Genomic DNA, 16,593 nt, shown 5'->3' on the forward strand with positions numbered 1-16,593 from the left:
GTAACTATCTTCAACTACAAGAACGAAAACAAACGTTAAAAAATAAGAAAAACAAAATACAATCAAAAAATCCTACAAAATCAAAATTATGTACCTGAATATCGAAAGAAAAGGAAAAAAAAAAAAAAAACGCATTCAAATATCAGTTCGCTGACCACAACAGCGTAGCCGACCACGCGTCTGAACTGAGCGGCAAGGTTCCCCGCAGTTATCGACACTGTCGGCCAGCGCCCTCTCGATGTTTTTACTATGTACTTACTAAAAACTTACCCCGCCATCTATTAGGAATTCATAGAACTAAACAATTAATTAAAAATTTAATTTGCAATCATAAATATTTCAATCTGATTTAAAAAAAAAAAAAAGCCTATAGACTTCCTCAATAAATGGACTATTCAACACAAAAAGAATTTTTCAATTCGAACCAGTAGTTCCTGAGATTAACGTGTTCAAACAAAAACTCTTCAACTTTATATTATTAGTATCGATATAGATATAAGAAACAGGAGAGGCAAGGAAACACATGGCAAGACAAGAACGTAACAGGAAAGATTCAATGAGCCCATTGCAATAGAAAGTAAAAAAAATTTGAAAGAGATTGTACGGTACAAACTAAAATTGAAGATGTAATAAAATATGGAAGTCGTTACACTCCCCTTATAGAGCTTATAGAGACACGCTTGATTATTCCACACCCCAAAATAAAGCTAAAGTTGCCATACGAATGTTGGTATGAGTTCTCAAAATCTTTGGAAAAATATGTGTCGCAGAACTGGCAAATGATTATCCTTCCTTTGAAAATAGATCAGAGAAGCACTGCAGTATGCCTTTAACTGTGAATATTTTGTTTTTAGAACTGTAATTTCCAAGCGACTTTAAGAAATCATGGGTGAAAATTTTCTCAAACCGTGATTTCATTGCAAGGGTAAACACTGTACTTCGTGCTTTTGCTTAAACCCGAAGGTCCTTGAGATGACATTTTGCTGACTTTCGACATCAATTGGACTTCCTTTTTTTTGAGCAATCGCATTGCTTATTGTTCTCACTTGACGGTTTTGAATTCCTATGACTTTATTTTTCCCCCGCCTCCCTCTGCAGCACCACCATCGGCCGGCTAATCCCGATGCTGCTCCTCTAGCGAAAACCGTCTCCAGGTTGCGTCCATATCCTACACACACAGACATAAATACACACACCGACACACACACACATGCGTACACGCACCATCACACACACACACCCACACACACACATACACACACTCATGCCTGCACACATACACATACACACACTCATGCCTGCACACACACACACTCATGTCTGCACACAGACACAAACACACACGCCTACACACACACAAAACACACACGCCTACACACACACAAAACACACACGCCTACACACACAAAACACACACGCCTACACACACAAAACACACACGCCTAAACACACACAAAACACACACGCCTACACGCACACAAAACACACACGCCTACACACACACAAAACACACGCAGATACACACGCACACATACACACACTCATGCCTGCACACAGACACAAAGACACACGCCTACACACAGACATAAAGACACATGCCTACACATACACAAAACACACACAACACACACGCTCGTGATTGCGAAAAACATAATTTGAATTCAAGATGTCAAAATTCAAATTAAATTTTTATTTATTTATTTATTTTTTTCCCAAAAATTTGATAATAAACGTGTGCCCCCTTACAATAAGTCTATGCCTTCCTCAAAAGGTGAGCTCCACAGATTTTAAACCACCGGTTTAAGGCTTCTTGCTAAAAGATAGGGAAAAATTCCTTTAATAAGTCTTAAAATGTCGAATTTTTAGACTGGATTTTTATTTTTCAGGAAACGCCAAAACCCTTTCCCAAATGGGGTTCCGCTTCTTCCTATTCGAAGCTGGAGTCAAATAAGGAGTTTAATTTTCCAAGAGTGTTTACTGTTACTGTTGAAAAATTGTTATCGTGGCCTAAAATATTAGCTGGTTCTAAAGCAGTTTTCGAACTGTATGGTAAGTGAAAAGCTTTTCTATTTCAATGTCTTCCCCTGAATTAGCTCTTTAAAATGTTTGTTTTAAAAGGAAACATTATTTTATTTAATCATATTCTAAAGTTGGGAGGAACCTAACCTGGCAGTGTCGTAATGTTGTGATTAGGATCTGCGTACCCATCACAATACGGCCATGTTAGGTTTGCTTCAACTACAGCTAATAATTTCAACTCGTTTATTAAGTAATGAGAAATATTTCTTTTTTTTTTAATGTCCCAATTTATTTACTGCATTCGAAATTTACCTGGAAATGCAATTAAGGCAACTATTGAATAACATATTGCATAAATTAAGACAAACATTGTACAAATTAAGCGTTATATTTCAACAGGTAAAGTTTTTCATTTTTCACCTTTCTTCATTTTTGCTATCTATTGTGGGTTTGTGCTGCAAGCTTTATTGTGCAAGCTTGCTTATTCGTTTATTCTCTTGCTGCTGCTCCTCTGAAAAAAAAAAAAAAAAGAACGCTAAAAAATAACGCCTAATTCCAATATTTCTCTATTGTTAGCATGGAATGCAAAAAGCGTTTCTGCTAATATCTCTAAATCTCATTTCTGCAGATGCTGTCGTTTACCTGCTCACGGCAGAAGTGTTATACTTTGTTATACGATAGATAATGGGGTCGTTTCCGAGATTTTAAAATAATTTTTTGTCTGAAAGAGCATGCTTAAAAACATAGGATTTGACCATTTTTAAAAAATAATTTGACAAAGTTTACCATTTTTTTAAAAAATTATTTTAATCGGTGCGCAGATTCATTTTCATTTTTTGCGCTTCTGCGCACATCACAAGTGATGAAATGCCATTCACTGATGCCATTAGCACAGAGCGCAAGATTTAACTCGCTTCTTTACTCGCATGAAATGGCAACGATAGAGTTGATAGCAAGCGTCAGCTTTCAGTTCGCCAGTGGATTGCGCGTCAAAGTTTATCACTTGTGACGTCATAAAGACCACGCCTTGCTTGAAAATTGGAAATTTAAAAAAATTAATTAAAAACAAAATGTTTTGAAAATGAAAGTTTTCCCTCGCTCCAGTATTTTTATTTTATTTTATTATTATTTTTTTATTTTTTATTTTTTTCTCATTCTATCAAATTCAGTGACTAATCGTAGTACGTTTGACTGATGGAAACGACCCCATTATTTAATTATGCAAAAACATTTGCTTATCCTTCTGACACCCTATTACTTACTACATTTAATCTCAGTCATTAAAACCTCACGTTAACACCGCACAAACATTATTCCTAAAAATGGCGTAGTAATTTTTCTATTATATTTCGCAGCAGTACCTGTTCTGCAAGTAATTTTAGATTTATACGAGTTCCATAAACTTCACAAGGTTGCCTATTTGCATCTCATACGAGAAAGAATATCGTTACGTCGAACTGTAACTCATAATGAAATCTGAACTCTCATTGCTTTCCTTCGCCATCTGTAACTAATATCAACAGCAGCTGCACCAACAGGAGCTTTTCGCCGGAATTATTTCAGAAAATACGAACTAAAAGTCGGTTTCATTGCCTCTTACTTATTTGTTTTCTTTTCTCCATACTGTCCATCCTTGAGATTGCCTCCGCAAAACTCACCCACACATAACGATTTATCCATTGACTTGCGTTTGACCAATTTTTAGTTTTTATGTGCGGGAAAATCACATACTGTTTGACATTTTACCAAAGATCATGTCTTTCTTTTCCTTTCTCTTTTTTGTTTAATATCAAACATACAATTGAAGCTTACGTAACAGTTGGTGGATTCGCGAGATCTTATTTCTAAGGCAGGGGTTCTCAAATTCTTCTGACTCGCGACACCCTTTAAAGAACTAGAATTTTTCACAAGACCCTAGTCTATCTCCAACACATACATATACAATTATACATATCAAAATTTCCTCCAGGGTTTGGAATCCTTACTGAAACAAAGATGTTACCAATACAGCAACAATGCTGACTTTGTTGCATGGACCTTTCGCAGTGGCGTACACAAGGTAGGGGTCCAGGGGGTCCGGACCCCTCCCATAGATCTTGCTTTTTTACCGATTGATTATGATTCTATGTATTTTGTACGTAGAATAATTTCAAACAAAGGTAACAATACTTTCAGTTGTTATAAGTGAAATAGTACAATCCTCATGTTAAAAGATTTTAAAAAAAGTTGTGCTCTTTTTCTATAACGAATTGCTTGTAAGAAGCAGAATGGTGATTATAAATGAATACACCGCAAGAACCATGTTTTTAGTTTTGTAATTACAGAATAAAATGAGAGTCTATGAAATTGAATCCATTTTTTAATTATAAGAAAAGTAAAAGCATAAATTATTTTGCTCTCTGGTTGTTTTTTTAAATATATTTCATTAAACAATGCTAATTCGATTTCAATAGTTTATTTTTTACTGTTTTTCATTCCCGGGAATCGATAAAATCAAGCCAATATATTTGACGGCATATTGGGGTATGATAGTAGAATAAGCCTTTTGATCTTGGACCCTCCTCTTACAAAATTCTTGTGTGCGCCACTGACCTTTCGTATTGCGGTAAATATCAAGTCTAAAGTCTATTTCTTTTTTCACTTGCTGTAACATGTCACGATCAATCTTAGAAAATTCGATTATGAACTTTTCGCCTAAATCTTACTAATCACGTGTTCCGTGAGGTACGAACTCAGTTTTTGACGTAACACCATAAAAAAATTGCTTGGAGTCAGGTCTGGAGAGCACGGTGGCTACTAACGAAGGTGATTGTCGTCATCAGAACCTCGTCAAATACAATGACTAGAAAGCTCGTTACTGAGGAAATGACTCGTTATTGAGGTATTGAGGAGTCTGCCAGATAACAGGATGCTCCATCTTGTTGAAACATGAACGATCATTGATCGTGACATGTTATAGCGAGTGAAACAAGCATTAGACTTTTGACTCGATATCTGCTGAATCATGAAAGGTACACATTTCGAACATTTGGGGAACAACTTGTAGAGATTTTTTTTCTCCGGTAAGGTCTAACGTTGTTGCTGTATTAGTAATATCTTTATATATTAATAGGCAAGCCGTTTTCTTTCGGTACCGATTTCTCCTTTGTTTGTGAACCGATTTCCTTCATTCTTGTTTTGTCCAGTAGCTATTGTCGAGTTTTAGTGTCATCAATAAAATTTTTTGAAATAGAACGCTAATTAACGGAGATATTAATAAAAAACACATTTTCATTAAGAATGCCCTTTCTATGCGAACGGATGGACCAATTTTTCCGAATTTGATATGGTTGGAAAAGTCTGTAAAAAATACTCCAAAGGAAGAAATTGTCAGGGCGCCCAAAGTCCAATAACCTAAATCCACTAGAAAAGAAGTTATAAGCGTTTTTTAGTTATCGGAACTAAAAAATTTCAATTTTGACTCTTTTTCATTGTTTAAATTCATTGTTGGAAGCGTGAAACATTGAGTTTTAAATGATTTTTTAAACCGCTGTTTCTACAGGAAAAAATGCATTTTAATGCTTCGAACTTGGTATGGGTGAAAAGCTCGTAAAAAATACTTTGAAACATGTCCAACTCGGTTTTACCGTTCGAAAACCCAAACCCGCGAAATTGAGTAGAAAAAGCGCTAGAAGCAATTAAAAGTTATTGAGATTCATTTTTATTTGCTTTTTCACGCGACATAGTTAGCGTGAAGAAATTGCTGGATATATTATGTGTTGCCATTTCTCGCTTGAGCGTTAAGAGAAATGAAATTCTTGCATTTGTTTTTATCATTGATTCTTTTTGGGTAACTACGGGCATTTAAAATATTTTCATTTTGATTATGTTTTCGCGATTTTAATATTTAAATAAATCATTTTCCAGAGTGAGGAAGGACTTTCAGTTTTGATAAAATCACCTTCTGAAAAAGAAAAAAGAAAAAAAGCACAGCTCGCAATAATACCTGCATTTGCTATCACCACAAACAGATCTCAAGGTGAAACGCTTGATAAAATTGGTGTACTATAATGTTCAGTGCTTATATGTTGCCGCGAGTAGAGTTCGTTCATTTGACCGTTAGAAATTTTATACAGTCGAACCTCCATATATCGAACTTCCACATATCAAAATTTTCTATACATCGAAATTTCAGCAAATTTCTATGTTCATTGCGTAGAAAAATTGTTTCTGTATATCGAAAAAATCTCTATATATCGAAATTTTTTTCGAGACATTGGTAGATTTTTTTTTCCACTTTAGGCTGTTTCTCTCATGAAAAATGAAGGTTACGGGAGAAAATTATGTTCACTAAAGGTTGCTACGAAACTCATAAGGAACCTGGGGTTGAGGGGTGTGTAGATAGGTCGTTGTTCCGTTCTGGAGTTCTTAAATTCCCTCAAGTTTATTTCAAATCTTAGTTGTAACCAAAATCAGCTTCAAGTTATCCTTTTTGTCTGTTGATTATCATTCCTAGTCTTTTTAGCTTCAGTAAAAATCATTCAAGTTAAGTAAATTGATTTTTTATTTTTCTCTCCATTACATTGTCAAAACGAAAATCCCCTAATGTTGCGGATCAAGTTGAATTGTCGAAGAATGAAGATGTATGAAGGCGCAAAAATGTAACTTCTGTTAGTTTTTTAATTATTGATTTTCATTTAATCCGATGCTCGTATATATTAGAAATAGGGTTTCATACACGAAAATTAGCTTTAATTTTTATGTTTTAGGAGATTTTTTATGACAAAATAAGATCGTTTCCATACATCGAAATTTCTATATACAGTCAAGTCCCGACTTACGCGAGGGATGCGTTCCAAGACTCCGCGCGTAAGTCGAAATTTCGCGTTGTGGAAAAATATATGTACAAAATTTTTTACCATACCATACCGAATTCCTTTAGACACTTATAAACACCCCTCAAACTGCTTTAAAGCATTCCTCTTATGCTTTCGTAACTATACACTACCGTTTCTTACATAAAGAACTGAACTTTTACTGTTTTTAAAAATTAAAAAAAGGGTTTTATTTAACGTGAAATACTTCAAGATGCACAAAATGAATGATCAATGGGAGGGAAAGACATAAAAAATAAAACAGCACGTTGTACGCACAGTATGTAGTAATAATAAAATGCTGCATTATAATAGTACTGTACAGTAGATGCAGTAACATATTTCTGAGTTAAAAAAGAAAGATAACGATGATTTAAGCTCTATGATCATTTGTGACTCAATTTGTGGCAACAGCCCCTCTTCCTGATCTCTTTAATCCATAATACAAGAGCAGCTTCCATTTTCTTTTTTCTTTTCTTTTTTTTTTTTTACTTTGCTAGACTGATCAGCAAGCTTAAACATTGGAACTAAGTTCTGAACTTTTACGGATATCGTTTTGTTTTGACTTTTAATTGTACGCATGGTTTGTCCGCTCATATTTATTGTTGCGCTACCATAGCCTTTTTTTTTTAAATCAGAAACTTTCTTTTTATTAACACGCTTTTATTAGCTTAACCTGTATGTATGTATGTATGCATCGTGTAACGGAATCTTGCAGCTCAAATTTCGCCAACTTCCTACGATCGGATTCTTTTGAAATTTGGCACGCGACCTAAGACCCGATGACAATGCAATATTCTGTAATAAAATTAATTAATTAACTCTTTTAATTGTTAGTTTCCTCCAATTTTAACCAATATTTTGGCATAAATCCAACAATGTGAAAAAGGAAAAAATTAAAAGAATACATCAAAAAATGCTCGCAAAAATTATTTAAAAATATCTACAAAAACCTTTAATTTTTCTACATCAGACAAAATTTGTTCCAATGTTCCAAGGTAATTAGAACATGAAATATAATTATTTTTAACTAATTTCATGCCAAAATTTAGGTGAGCCTTCAATTGGAAATTCATTGCTGATCAGACCATTGTTGAAGAAAACTTTTGTTCAAATGCATCTCAAATTTTCAAAGTAATATAAATATTATTTCCGCAAACATACATCGATGACGCACAGTAGCTTCCCATCGGGTTGCCCTTGTCTTAACTTTAAGATATTACCTCGCACTCGTTTTATAAATAATTTCGTCGCCTGATAACAACATAAGACTAAAAAACAGAAAAATAAAATAATAGTTTAAAAAACTAAAAAAAACACGCTTTCCTAGCAAAATGAACTAAAAAGTGAATAATAATCTTTGGATGATAGTAGTTGACCAATCACTTAATTTTAATGTGATACAAAAACGCGTGGGGGGCTTCTTATCAGTTGTCTTGAATTTCTTCCATTTGTTGTCCATGCAGAATGTAAATAGACAGCACCCCAAGGTGTTTTGTATTACATTAAAATTAAGTGATTGGTCAACTACTATCATAAAAAGATTATTTTTCACTTTTTAGTTCATTTTGCTACGAAAGCGTGTTTTTTAAATTTTTTAAACTATTATTTTTTTTCCCATCTTCACAAAGTTTAGATGAAGGTGCCACTAATGAACCAATATGTTTCATCAACTTTAATATTTATAATGAAAAAAATAAATAAATGAAGGATGCTGAGCGGTTATTTGATGCACTAACAACTCGATGCGAAGACTAGTTTGATGAGGGAACTTTCGCTCTCTCCGTGTGACGTTTAAAGGGATGTAATAACATTCACGAAATTAATATTTAGTAGCCAATAACGAAACCGATACTTCCTTCTAAAAAATTCGTGTTGTGGACGAAAAAATCGCTTTAGCTCTAAAATTCGTAATTCGTGAAAAATTCGCGTTATAGCCATTTCGCGTAAGTCGAATCGCGTTGTAGCGGGAGTCGACTGTATCGAATTTTTTCCCGGCAATTTGCTTCTTCGCTATATGGAGGTTTGACTGTATTTAACGGCAAAGATTATGCCTACTTTTACAAAGAATATTGTTTATACAGAAGTTTTACGTGTTAACTGAGTTTTGCGGCTTCCTTTCATTCAGGAAGAGTTCCATAATTGTGAAATTGGCGAACTTAGGTCACTTTTTTTGATTTTGTAAGATTTTTGGCACCAATGGCAGGGAGAGAAATATTTTTCTTTTGCATTCGTAAAAAAAAAGAGTAGAAAAATGTCAATTCGCAAGGAGCTAGCTGACTACGAATGAAGTCCCTCTTTAAGGTGGGGTTCATTAAATTGTAACCGTTCGTGACAAGGGAATAAATGAAAAGAGGGACATGCAAAGAGGAGAATGTGAAATCAAACCTTCTTTAGATAAGAACGTTTGTGAAAACAGTGTGACATGTAGTAAAGGGAAGAGGGGTACGGTGAAGTGTGAAACTTTGTGACAAAGGGGAGAGGGATCAAAAATTTTGAAAAGTGCATTAGTCAGTTATCTCCTAGACCGTAAACAAATCACAAACACGATTTTTTTTTAAATTGCACTATTAGTGCGACGTCCAGTGTTTTTGAATGGACAATTTTTAATTTAACAAGTAGGGTTTGTTCGCTTTACTGCTTGAAATTTTATACTTCTATTGGCAGAAGTCAAGGCAACTTACTCAATAATATTGAACTTTTTAAAAGAAATAGTGTTCATGCAGAAGTTTTACGTATAATCTGAGTTTTGCAGCATCATTTCATTCGGGAAGATTTCGATAATTGGGAAATTGGCGCTCTTGATCTATTGGCGTCAAATTTTTGGCACCAATTGCAGAGCGAGAAATGTTTTTTCTGTGCATACATAAACAAAGAGTTGGGAAATAGGGGCATACAGTGAGGAGAATGTGACTACAAGCCTTTTTTAAATAGGAACGTTTATGAAAAACAGCGTGACATGTGACAAAGGGAAGAGGGGTTATGGTGATGTGCGAAGCTTTGTGACAAAGTGGGGCGAGGGTCGAAAATGTTGGAAAATGTGACATTAGTTATGCACCGCCCTTAACCATAAACAAATCACAAAAACGACCTTTTTTTAAAACTATGCTATTATTGCGACATCCAGTGTTTTCGAATGAACAGTTATATGTTGCCACGAGTAGAGTTCGTTCATTTGATACTTGGAAATTCATATTTCTAATGACGAAGAAGCAACTTACTCAATAATAGTAGACGTTTTATAAGTAGTATTGTTTACACAGAAGTTTTACGTATAAACTGAGTTTTGATGCTTCATTTCATACGGGAAGATTTCGAAAATTTGATAATTGGCGATTTTTATCCATTGGCGTCAAATTTTTGGTTTCCAATGCCAGCGCGAAAGATGTTTTCCTTTGCATACGTAAGCAAAGAATAGGGAAACATCTATTTGCATAGGGTTATCACAAAGCAACATAGTATCCAAAATAAAATTATTCAAGCTAAGAATCTGACGACCACACCAATTTCTCAATGGGGTTGTTGCCTTCAGTCAAAAGTACTACTTTTAGTCACTGAAATTGATGGAATAAAAAATAAATAAATAAAATATAATAATAATAATAGTAATAATAATAATAATAATATTAATAATAATTTTTAAAAAAAACGTGGAGCCAGAAAAACTTTTATTTTCCTAACAGTTATTTTTTATTAATTTTTTTAAATGTTCGATATTGGAAATATGGCGTGTTCTTTGGCGCGCTACTCCATCGCTGAGCTAAATGTTTCTTTTGCTGTTAATCGCGTTTCCAGGTTATGATAATTTGCGATGTGCGCTAATGGCATCAGTGAATGGCATTCCATCGCTTTTGATGCCATGTGCAGAAGCGTAAAAAAAGGATTTCAATCTGCGCACCGATTAAAATAATTGTTAAAAAATATTAATTTTTTTCAAATTATTTAAATAATGTTTAAAACCCATGTTTTTAAGCATGCTCTTTCAGAAAAAAAAAAACTTTTAAAATTTCAGAAACGACCCCATTACCGAAATATCCCCTTTCATTCATTTATTTTGAGATTAACAGACAAAGAGAAAAATTGGAATAAATTATTACTGTTTGGTATTGTGTGTACATATAAATATTGTATGTTTCCAGATGTGCAGTAAACATGAGTAAGAATATAAATAAAATGTTGGAAATAATTAAATTCATACAAGTTTTCTTAAATATTCATTTATGAATATGGTCGAATTTCGACCACTGGGCGAAGACTAGTGTTTATTTAATAAGCCTTCCAAGCCCTGGAGGGAATAGGGAAGTTTTCGATTTTTAAATTTTATTTTTATATGATAGAGTAGCATGTATGAACATCATAGGTGAAAAAAATTTTGCGATACGATAAGTAGTTTTTTTTAAATTAATTTTTAAAGTTCAAGCTCTTGTGACGTCAAATGGCATAGGAAGTGACTTCATGCCCTCTTCCGATAGGGGAGAAGCTAAAGGTCACGCATTCGACTTCGAAGACGAAACGTAAAAGGCTTATCTTCTCGCATTTAACTGGAACATTAAACCTCTCATCCTCTCGGAAATATTCGAATATCCTCATTGATGTTACATGAGGAAGATTATTTAGATTGTGCTTTAACGAATCCGGTCTCCATAGTGTGTTCAAAAGGATTATTGAATTTCTAAAAAATAAAAATATCAGCGCGCTCAAAATGTTCCTAGCGAAAACAAGGGATCTTCGGCGGAAGGCTGCCCATTCGCGCCCTGTGACGTAGGCTCGTGACATTTCAGAAGCGCGAACTTTTGCGCGTAGATTTTTAAAAATTCATTAAAAATCAACCACGGTGTTTTAAAATTCGGCAATGGTGAATTTTTTAGTTTTGAGGGTCAATTAACAATATTCAAGAGCCAAAATATGAACATTTAATAGGTTGCAACTTCCCTATTACCACAAAAACGGAACACTTCGCGACTCCGCTCATCGTCTTTTGTGGCACCCCAAGGTGCCGCGACGCCCATTTTGGGAACACCTGTTCTAAGATGATCCTTTGTTTTTTTCCCCTCAAAAAACGAGGCATTTTTAGCAATTTTAGGCCAATTGCCTGCCCACTCGATTTAAGGAAAAATAAGAGTCACCTTTTTAAATTTTTAGTTTGGGTTCATTTTAGTAAATAGCAGAAAGGAACTCTTAAAAAAGAGTAATGATTGCAGTATAACAATTTTTAATGCACATGTTTGCTTCAGCATATGAAGGAGTTATGTATTGTTTTTCAGTCTCAAATGAAATATTCTTTCAGGTATTTTGGAACGGATTAGCGATGGCAAGATCTCCAAATCGAAGAATATTTCCCTGAAAAGTGAAAAGGCGAGAGTACTTTTAAACTGCACTTTTTATGAGATTGTAAGAGTATTTAGAGAAGCTTTCTAATTTTTTGATCTCTTTCTTAAAAATAATCAGTAATACTATTTTCTTTATTTCTCCAGGATCGTCCTATACCGAAGCTCAATAAAGGTCAATGGCACCGGTAAATAGTTTAGTACATTTTTAATGCGAGTTAACTAAAATGAGTTTTTGAACCAAGACTTTCGTGGCGCAGTATAGATTATCAAGGCTCTTGCGCTAAAATCCCAATCGAAACTACTAACCAAGACTTCGCTGTAACTGTAACTAAAACAAGATTGATAAAAACAACAACATCTAGCATCCTGGGCCGTGGTAGCCCGATCGGTAGAGTGTCGTATTCGGGGCCGGAGGGTCCTGGGTTCGAACCTCGATGGTCGAAGACCCACCGTCGTCATTAAAGGGGACTGAGCGACGTTAAATATGCTCGTGGTCTCAATGTCCTCCAAGTGAAACGATACCTCTGGGGGTGCTAGCACCAGGTAGCTATTAGCTCTTGGACTAGTTCTAAATTCTCATTAACTGTTCGATCCGGTGATGGTGCTGCCATCTATCGGTATATAAAATAATGGAGGCAAGGCACTTAGTATGCAGTCCTCGACATAAATACAGTTGTAGTCAGTTGTGACTCTTGAATAGAATAGAATAGAATCTAGCATCCTGGTAGCCCGATCGGTAGAGTGTCGTATTCGGGGCCGGAGGGGCTCGGGTTCGATCCCCGCTGGTCGAAGACCCACCGTCGTCATTAAAGGGGACTGGGCGACGTTAAATATGCTCGTGGTCTCAATGTCCTCCAAGTGAAACGATACCTCTGGGGGTGCTAGTACTAGGTAGCTATCAGCTCCTGGACTAGTTCTAAATTCTCATTAACTGTTCGATCCGGTGATGGTGCTGCCATCTATCGGTATATAAAATAATGGAGGCAAGGCACTTAGTATGCAGTTCTCGACATAAATACAGTTGTTGTCAGTTGTGACTCTGAATAGGAATCTAGCATCCTGCCCCTGTCATAAATTTAAATTTTGACAACTTGAATTCAAATTACGTTTTTCGCAATCACGTTATTGTGATAGGAGCCCTTCTCCTCGGGTTTCTTGTTTCTACAAAAGGCTTCCATCGCAATTATGATTGCAAAAAATATTGTTACGCGTTCGATGCAGCTTCAAACTTTCTTTAAATGACGACACAGTTCTTGATAAAACACAGGAAATTTATTTACAGCTATGTACAGAAGCATAATTACAACTACTTAATCAATCATCAGCAATTAAGCAAATAACAGTTAAACACCGTAAACTCAACGGTCACACACATATTTACTTCAAAATACGCAGAAACACAGCGAAAGGCTAATACAAACAGGGCCAAATGCATGCTCTCAGTGCAACGGCTCAGACCAGTCTGACTTTTTATCACGCGCGGAGGCTATTTATAAATCCTAGAGAAGTTTCGACAAAATTCAAACTGCTTCTCGATGTTTCCTTTTTATTCCATTCACAAACTTAGCGTGCAGAAATGGAGGGACCATATACTTCATTCAAATGTAAGGGGGTTGTATATTCATTACAAGAAACTAAGTTACTACAATAATTTTTAGATGAAGAATAATGGAATAAACGCCAAATTTATCCAGATTACAACAAATTAATCATAAAAGTAATTACTATTTACAGAAATTTGTAACAATATAATTTGAGTTCAAAGCGTCCAAATTCAAATGAATGCCTGGGGCTGGATGCTGGAGGTTGCGTACAGGACGCTGTTTTTGTCTAAAGAGCAAAGGAGATGATCGATTTTTTACTTGAACTGTTCAGACGTCGCACAGTGGTTCAAGGGCGGAAAAAATAGCCATTTTTAAGTTTTAAGATAAAAAATATTTCATGCCGTAATTATATTTCATGCCCTTGAGTTGTAGTAACTTACTCCATAAGAGTTTTTTGAAAAAAAGAAATTCGTTTTTACAAAAAAAAGCCGAGATTGTTGAACAATTATGTTTTTAGTTTTTTCGGACGTACGACTTATGCTTCAGTTTTAATTCATTCGTTCAATATGGAGGATTAAAATTTAATAAAAGCCAATTCTGATTGGTTTTTCACACTTATAGGATGCATATTACATCGTAGTTAAAAATTAAAAATTCATCAAAATTGAAAACTACCTAAAATAAAAAAAACATTATTTTCTTAAAAATATAATGAAAAGTATTGTGGAATATATTTTTATCGGCGGCTTCCGGTAGACTAAAATTTACATATATCAATAGTTTAATCCTTCCTGTAAATAAACAACAACATTTTAGCTGCGACCACCTGCGACTGCAGTCGTGGCAGATGTTTTTGTTTGATCTTCGCTGTTTACGAATATCAATTTAGTGAGTTAGAAAATAACTCGTAACGGTATGACGGGGGTAAATTGCTTTTTTATCAAAGAAATTGGTCATTAAATTTGACATGCTCCAGACTAACGTATGTGACAGTTTCACTACTTTGCAGGAGAGCCTAAAAACGTTTGTTTACTGTTTCCGAAAGTTGGAGCTTTTGAAACATTCATCAATAAATACAGAGGATTTTTTTAAAACAGATTTACGTTGTTATGGCTTAATGTAGCGCATTATTCTACATGCAATGCAATAGTAACTTGAAAATAACAATTTTCGGTACCGTTTGGCTTTAAAGAAGATATATATGAGAAAGAAATTTTTAAAACTCATACAGAATTCTATATAAAAGTTAAATAACCATTCTGTTCATAAAACAATGAAATTAGAAAATCATTGAAATTTCTGATTTCTTTTTCGAAATCATTCTAGTATAAAGCTGTTCTCAGTTTGTCAACATTGCCAGAAAATATTGTTCGAATGTATCAATTGCAATAAATAAACCTTGCGTGTGGCATAGGCTGATTTAATTTATATTTTCCACTAAAAACAGAAATAAATTTGAACTACAGAGAAACCTCGATTTCACGTTTCTCAGAGGCCTGAATCAAACATAAAATACATAAAATGTGGGAAAACGTCAATTCAAATCCAAAAACATAAAATATGGGAAAACGTAAGATACGAGAAATGTATAAAAAGCAAAAATCAGGTAAGGAAACAAAAATAGTAATAACGGTTGCTACGATGACGCTTATAAAATGTAAAAAAGCGATATTTTACGAAAAGAACATTTTTGTACACACCAGTTTAGAACATTAACACATTAAGTAACGAATCCGTTCGTTTAGGTTGAAAATAGTCAGTAATAATGACTCATTGAATCCAATGTAAATACAGCATCTTCCAGGATTGGAACACTTTGCAAAGTTTTTTCCTGGTCTTTATGATAAAGAAAATAGTATTTTACTATTATTAAGCTCTTAAATGCAGAATTGAAAGAAGAAACAAGTTGTGTTTCCTCTTCTTCTTGTTCATCTTCAGTCCATAAGGTCAGCTACGGATGGAGCAGAAGCGTTTCTGTTTCCATGGATTAACTTTCAACAGAGTGGGTTATGCTTAAAAATGCACAGAGGGAAACACTTTTCTTAATTTTAAAACATTTTTTCTCTTTTTTTTAACTGCCGAGGGAAAACGTAAAATGCGGGAAATTCATAAATAACAAACTTTCTATTCGGGTTAAATTAATATTATTAGTGTACGGTAAAACTGGGACATGATTATAAAAACGTAAAATGTGGGGAAAACGTAGATTCGATGGACGTAAAATCAGGGTTTCGCAGTGAATACGATCAGCAAGCATGAAGATAAATATTACCATGCAGCAATTTTAACAATTTTCCAAAGCATTTTTTGAGAATATTCAAAGTTATTGAATTTTTTCCGCTTTTTTGTCGTTTTGAACCACTGTGCGTCGGAGCCATTAACGCTTTAAGCTTATGCAAGGGACGGTTAATCTCAGACGGTTAATTCAGAACCAAAACTTCCTATGTCAAGTGTTCTATTCAAATACGCTGACTCTATGGCAAGGTAAAAAAAAAAACTATTTTTTTTTTCAATTGTATATCATACATTTATAAGCTCGTTAATCGTTGAATGAAAGTTACAAAAATAAGGTGCAAACTTAGACAAGTAAGAGCCCCCTCCCCCGCTCGTTTTTCCATTTAAAGCGCACTACATACTTAGACTTAAATAAATTTCAAGAGCTTTTATCTCCAGTAATGTGTAGCATCGGCGATTGATGTGATAAAGTTTCAATTAACTTCTTCGCTTTCTGCTTTTTTTTTTTTTTTTTCGTATTTGATGTTTTGCGTCAATAATTTCATGGGGTGTGGTGGATAAAATAGCAAAGATAATGTTTATCTTATCTGCATATTGATAAATCACTTCAAA

At 34.5% G+C, this 16,593-nt stretch overlaps 1 protein-coding gene across 1 annotated transcript in view; it reads left to right on the forward strand.

Moving 5' to 3' along the window:
- Positions 1-12,391, forward strand: part of LOC129217455 (uncharacterized) — a 31,470-nt gene extending 19,079 nt beyond the window's left edge. Inside the window, exons 4-6 of the mRNA XM_054851755.1 lie at positions 1,887-2,049; positions 12,160-12,263; positions 12,347-12,391. Of these exons, the coding sequence (XP_054707730.1) occupies positions 1,887-2,049; positions 12,160-12,263; positions 12,347-12,391 (312 nt within the window). The remainder of the gene's footprint in view (positions 1-1,886; positions 2,050-12,159; positions 12,264-12,346) is intronic.
- Positions 12,392-16,593: the final 4,202 nt, after the last annotated feature.

Source organism: Uloborus diversus, chromosome 2, assembly GCF_026930045.1.
Source record: "Uloborus diversus isolate 005 chromosome 2, Udiv.v.3.1, whole genome shotgun sequence".
NCBI lineage: Eukaryota > Metazoa > Arthropoda > Arachnida > Araneae > Uloboridae > Uloborus > Uloborus diversus.